Below are 6,574 nucleotides of genomic sequence, written 5' to 3'. Positions count from 1 at the left end.
CTAAATAATGCCTACTTTGCAAGAAATTGGTCAAAAATATGGATAGAGCTGGACACCATTAGGATGAGAGAGTGTAGCGTAGTGGTGTCCAGTGATTAAACCCTCCAGCGCTGATTGTTATAATCAAATAAAACAAACTATATGCAACCCTGATTCCAAAAAAGTTGGGGCGCTGTGTAAAATGTAATTAAATACAGAATGATATGATTGGCAAATCTCATAAATCTGTATTTTATTCATAAGAGAACATAAACGTATCAGACATTTTAGCATTTCAGAGAAAATGTTAACTCATTTTTAATTTGATGGCAGTAACACATATCAAAAAAGTAGGGACAGGACAACAAAAGGCTAGAAAAGTAAGTGGTACTACTGAAACCTACCACTCTACCATCTCTCCATGACCTGTATGCCTCCAGGACTCTGAGGCATGCTGGTATAAATGCAGCGGACCCCTCTCAAACCGGACACTGAGTTTCTGAGGTCCTCCCCTCTGGCAGGAGGCTGCAGTCCATCAGAACTAAAACCTCCCACCATAAAGACAGTTTCTTTCCCTCTGCTGTCATTATTGTGATCAGTACTCCGGCCCTCTCCCCCCACAGAATCTAACTGAACCCCAGAACCAGCAGACAATAAACACACATTTATACAAACTTATGTGTTTCATTAATGCACACTGGACTCAATCTTTTCTGTTTTCAACTGCACACTGTATGTTATGCTCTTTTAAAAAGAGCTTACTTTTTGTAAAGTTTATATTGTATTTTGTATTTATATTTTACCACTATATTTTTTCCTGTTACAATCTATGCATGTATATCCCCTTTATATTCTTGCTAACCTCTTATTTTTTCTTTTTATTTCGATGCTATCTGTTTTGCACGAAACACCAAGTCAAATTACTTGCATGTGAAAACGTACTTTGCACTAAAATCCAATTTTGATTCTGATTCTGAGAAACAACTGGAGGAGCATTTTGCAACTATTTAGGGTAATTGGCAACAGGTCAGTCACACGACTGGGTATAAAAGGAACATTTTGGAGAGGCAGAGCCTCTTAGAAATAACGACGAGCAGAGGCAATCTGCAAAAAATTATGGCTAAAAATTGTGGAACAATTCAGAAAAATATTCCTCAACATAAAATTGCTGAGAGACTTTGAATATCTTACCATCAACAGTACATAATTTTTTACTAAGTTTGTTCTACTCAATGCTACAAGTTTAAATTTAACACACTGTAGCTTTAAGCTACATGAGGCTCAATGACAAAGTAATACAGGAAATACGAATACAGCACGCAAAATATAAACCAAAACAAGAATAGTCATATGTAGATAAATTTGAAAAGTAAGCATTGTATGAGGGAACATTTTACACAGCAACCCATTTCATTACATTTACTGTATCTGTGATGCACTATTGCTTCAATAATTGTATTACTGTTGTAAATTCAACTATATACATGCTTCTGTAGTTTAAGTTCTTTAGCTTTCTGCCTAACAGGGAAAGAAGAAAAAAACAGATCACTGTTATTTACATTCCTCCAGGATATCAAAGGTTAGCTGATAAATAGAGGCTGTATTTATTTTTTGTTGTATAATCATCCGTGATTCACAGAGGATGTTAAAAATTTACTAGACATAAGTAAAAAACACTCCAGCAGCTAGAGGAATCAAACCAGCCTGGAAGAGAGAACTGAGAGGCTCAGTTTTCAACATGCTGTGGCTTCTTTTACTCTTCTGTGGCCTGACTTTAGCCCAGGATGACTCCAGCCCTGCTGAAACATCATCATGTTCTCCTGCATGTGAGCTCATGAAAGAGTTTGGTGCCATCAAGGAAAAAGTGAATGCTTTGGAAACAAGGCTGAGTGACGCTGAAACCAGGCTAGATGACAGTGAGAAGAAGACTCGTGAACTGGAGAACAGAGGTAAACTGATTTTTGTTTGTCTTCTGTTTAATAAGACATGGCTAATTCAGTGTCTTTCAGCCACTTTGACATCACAGAATGCATGTTTTGATATTTATCAGCGTATTTGAATGTCTTTAACAGATCAGTATTCTTTCATTTATTCCTTAACAGAACATTACCAGGTGATATTCACTACAGCAACAGGAGGAGGAGGGGCACGCATTGGACCTTTTGAGACAGCCACACCTTTAATTTACAGAACAGTGATTACAAACATCGGCAACGGCTACAATGAGACTACAGGTAGCTTCATTTTTTTTTTTTTTTTTATTTAAATGCCCCCTTAACAGGCTACAGAAAGTATGTACTTCTGAATCATATTCAACTAGTTCTGAGCTGCCACTCTCAGCAGAAAGAAATTTATATGACCCTCAGATTACACATACTCCATTTATACTCACTCAGGAGCATATCACTCTTTCTAGTCAGTCTTTCTAATTCCAAAGTACACACCACAGTCAAGAGATGGATTATGGCTGTGGGCCCTTTTGCAAACCATTACTGTGAGATGCTGCATCTGTCACAATAGGAATACATGCTAAAACTTTCAAAATAAAATTGGATTAAACTTTTGGCTAGCTAAGGTTATGGTAAAATATAGATAGTTGAATGTTAAAAACCTGACCTGCAAATCCTGTCGTCTGACAGGAAAAACTCATCCTCCATATAAACACTCTTAAACAGCTCATGTAGCTAAGCCTAAAGCTAACAAAGCTATATTAGCTACATAAGCTACGTAGGCAACGTAACTATGTAGATAACATCACTAAAACTTAAGTTAAAGAAGCTTTGTCAGCTCATGTTTTGTTTGCTAAAGCTAGCATAGCTAACATTAGCTATGTCAGTTTCAAAGCTACATAAGCTTTAGCTACATTATGTACGCCGTTACATTGCCTACATAATTGACGTAGAAACATGAGTCCATTTACCATATTACATAAACCCAATTTAAAACACAAGGGAGATTCTATGAGCTATGTTGACTTAAATTCTCAGTCCCATCTCTCAGTTTCTGATCATATCTTCATTTTTTTTATATTCATCGCATTAGAGATATTTCTTCTTTTTATGAGGGAATTGCTTAACCCTCTGAGACCAATATTATTGTATTTGACAGGGGGCATGTTATTCAAGGTTAAATAACTTTTGAACCATAAATCATAGACCCTTGTTTTTTCTTTTCTCTGAAAACCTTTTGTTATGTCATTCTAATGAATGCAGCTATGCCTTTGTGGCTCTTACAGAATGTTTTCTACTGAACTTGGGGGACTTTCTGGGATCTTTAAAGACAAAATCCACACCAGGAAGTCCAATATTGAACGTCTTTCTTCCATTTATGATCCTTTTTTTAATCGTTTTGGCAGCTAGCGGGTTAGCATGCTGCAATCTTGTCTGCTTGTGTCCCAGAATACATTGTGACTTGAATGTGACAACTACTGGCAGGCTGTTTGATCACTATGTCATGCTTTGCTGAACAGCACATGTGCACAGACTTAGAAACTGTAGAAGAGAGCCTGAATGACTCATAAAAGAGAGAAAGAGACACAGAGAGGCCGTGACGTGTCCCTTAGTGTCACTGCAGACAAGAACTGCTTTATATAATGACTCTAATTTTTTTCTTTTTGGTCTCAAAAAGATTGGGAGAAGAATTGGGAGGAAAAAAAACAGTCATTCATATTTGGTGTTTTTTTTTTTAATTTTCCGTCTTTATAGTCCCATGACTTCTTTAAACTCAAGTGAAATTACTGCGGCACACATATTCCTAAAGCTGGTAAAAAAAAGGATGTTTAGAGCTTAGCTGTGCACTACAGGGTTGATGTTTTATAAGTGTTTTAAGACAAAAAGTCCTGGTGAGACACAATGGTTACAAAAAATAGCTCAGGGCTCAGGGGGCTAACTCAGTTTAATGGAAATTTGTCATACATTGCAGTTGAAACATAAAAATGGCAAAAGTGGACAGATTTTTTTTACTTTGTGGGTAAGGTAGCTCAATGGAAGACATGGTTGCCCATTTTCTTCACCTAAATGATGAGGTATTACTGAGGTGGATGACTGTTGCTGTTGTTCTTGTTAGTAGCAAACATGATTCCTCTCATGGCTGAAGCTTGGGCTGCATTAACCTGAATGAATGACTCCAGTCTTCTACTTCACTGTTTACACTCTCTGTGTTCCCTGCTCACACTGCCATCTTGTGGAGATCCATGTAAGACTTCCCAACCTGTTTAATACCTCACCAGTCACTTAAATCAGAGCCATAATTTGTAAAAGAGTGGAACCAAATGCCAGGAAATTTTGGGTACCGTACTATTTGGAATAGAGTACGGAAAAAAAAGTGAAAATTTGGTGTACTGTGCAACAGCTGGAGCAAAATTGCTGCATACTCTGAACACTGCAAACTATATGTAGGCTATGCAGAATTAAATGGCATCATGTGTCCCACTTCAAACAACTAATCAATCTTTGTGTAAACAGTGCTAATTTATAACTGAAGATCGGGTCTCAAAGAAGGATGATAGTTCAGGTAAAGAGATAACTGATCTGAGCTCTTGAAGGCTGATTTAGGAGAAACAATCTTGGTGGGTATCTGGTTATAAAGCTGAGTTCACGGTACTAGACAAACTCTGGATCAGATAAGAAGCTGTGTTTCCTTTTCTGGATCTGAGCCATATACTTTACCATGAATCTCTCTACTTTTCATTTATTTCCACAGGTGTCTTCACCGCTCCTGTTGCAGGTGTTTATTACTTCAGCTTCTCTTACCACGCTGGAGGGGCACATGGAACACGTCTGGCTCTCCTCAAGAACTCTGAGACAATTGTCATGAGCGGTGATCAAAAATCAACGGCTGACAAAACTGATAATGGAGGAAACACTGCGTTTCTGCTGCTGCAGCCAGGTGACCGCGTGTTTGTGCGCCTGGCTGAAAATACACAGGTTTGGGGATCAGACTATCACACTACATTCAGCGGGTGTTTGGTCACTCAAATGTAGCACTGTTGTTCTCCCCTTCATAAATAGTTCTTTTACCAGTGTATTTCAAAAAAATAATAAAGATAAATGAAAGAATGTTGCCATTTATTTCTTCTTATTCAGTTCTGTCTGACAGAAAAAATGTAAACATTTATGTTAAAAATTGGTATCCATTCACATCCATTGTTCTCCCCTTCTTTATCAAATAAAGAGCTACTTTAACTTTTTTTTTAATCAGTCTCAACAAAACTATGGGACTGGGCTTTTAAACAGTCAAACAAATACACTCATGAAAGAAGGTCTCTTTTGCAGTCTTCCGATGCTTTCAATATTTGTTTTTAATGCCATTAAATGCTATTTAATACTGTCCGTGATATTTTAACTTACAAACTTAATGGAGCCATAGCCACATCATATTCGTTAAGATTTGATGCAACACCAACCAAAAATGACTGTTTAGCAATGTTGGATAGAAATATCCAGGCAGATTTACATTTGGAGACTCTACATCAGGGGTGTCAAACTCCACATCTGGCCTGTGGAACCGTTATACCCAGCCTGCAAGATCATATCTTATTTTTATTATAACTGGCCCACTGGTATGAGGTCTGCAGATTTCCTCTGCTATGAAAATGTAAATTAACCTTAATCATTTGAAATATCCCTGTTAAAACTTGAAAAAGTTAAATGACAAAATGATCAAATAAAAATCCCAGGATGTGGGACAAGAAATAATCTGTGTTAAGGTCTCTGTGTTGGCTACAGTTTCTTTAGAATTAATTTTAAGATTCTTTTGTTGGTTTTTAAAGTTCTTAATGGACTTGCCCCTTCATATTTATCTGATTTGCTTTTACCCAGTAAGCCCACCAGAGCCCTTGGGTCTTAAGGAAGTGCTCTGTTTAAAGTCCCCACAGTTAGACCTCAGACATATGCCAGTTAAAGCTGTATCATGCAAAGAAGAAGCCATCTTCTCTGGGCCAAAGCTCATTTAAAAGGGACTGAGGCAATATGGAAAAATGCTCTGTGGTCAGATGAGTCAAAAATAGAAATTCTCATTGAAAACAGTGGATTTTTTTTGGCAGGAATGCAAATTTGTACAAAAATGGAAAACTGTTCTGTGGTCAGATGAATCAAAAATTGAAATCACATTAAAGAAAATGGATTCTTTTTTGTTACACCTATAGTTTAGTAAGAGTGCAAACTTGTGTCACCTATGACCAAATAATGATTGGTGTATGATTGGCCTGCAGGGCAAAGTCTGACTGGAAAACTAATGGATTTTTTTGGGCTCTCAGTCTGATAATCTTGGTGCTGATCGGCTCTCTGATTTGGTATCCATGGTGTTGTGAGCAACTGGACTATGCTACTATAATATTGGTTGAAAATGGGAGAAAACATTTGTGCAATATCTGGTTTACATTTAATCATTCAAAAGCAAAGTTACTGATAGAAGGAGAAAAAAAACAGTGTTTTAAAGCAAAATAACTCTGGATTATAATATGGATAACTTGATTATTACCTTTAATACTTATTTCTTAAAATGTGTGCATGGAACTGCTCTGTAGTCTTAGTTTAGACACTTATGATGGCTCTCAAATCAGTGACAGTGTTCTGAACATTTTTTAGGGATTTCA

At 37.0% G+C, this 6,574-nt stretch overlaps 1 protein-coding gene across 1 annotated transcript; it reads left to right on the top strand.

The window, feature by feature from the left end:
• Positions 1–1,638: 1,638 nt before the first annotated feature.
• Positions 1,639–5,669, top strand: LOC121504477 (complement C1q-like protein 3). The gene is made up of 3 exons (XM_041779278.1): positions 1,639–1,928; positions 2,082–2,213; positions 4,681–5,669. Exons 1-3 carry the CDS (start codon positions 1,718–1,720, stop codon positions 4,959–4,961), a joined length of 624 nt encoding a protein of 207 aa, XP_041635212.1. The 5' UTR covers positions 1,639–1,717; the 3' UTR covers positions 4,962–5,669.
• The last annotated feature ends 905 nt before the right edge of the window (positions 5,670–6,574 follow it).

This window comes from Cheilinus undulatus, linkage group 22 (assembly GCF_018320785.1).
Source record: "Cheilinus undulatus linkage group 22, ASM1832078v1, whole genome shotgun sequence".
Lineage (NCBI taxonomy): Eukaryota > Metazoa > Chordata > Actinopteri > Labriformes > Labridae > Cheilinus > Cheilinus undulatus.
This window is presented reverse-complemented; position numbering and strand designations above follow the sequence as displayed.

Coding starts and splice junctions, on each gene's coding strand:
- LOC121504477 (XM_041779278.1), top strand. CDS start 1,718: ATGCTGTGGCTTCTTTTACTCTTCTGTGGCCTGACTTTAGCCCAGGAT. Junction 1,929..2,081: donor TCGTGAACTGGAGAACAGAG/GTAAACTGATTT, acceptor ATTCCTTAACAG/AACATTACCAGGTGATATTC. Junction 2,214..4,680: donor CGGCTACAATGAGACTACAG/GTAGCTTCATTT, acceptor TTATTTCCACAG/GTGTCTTCACCGCTCCTGTT.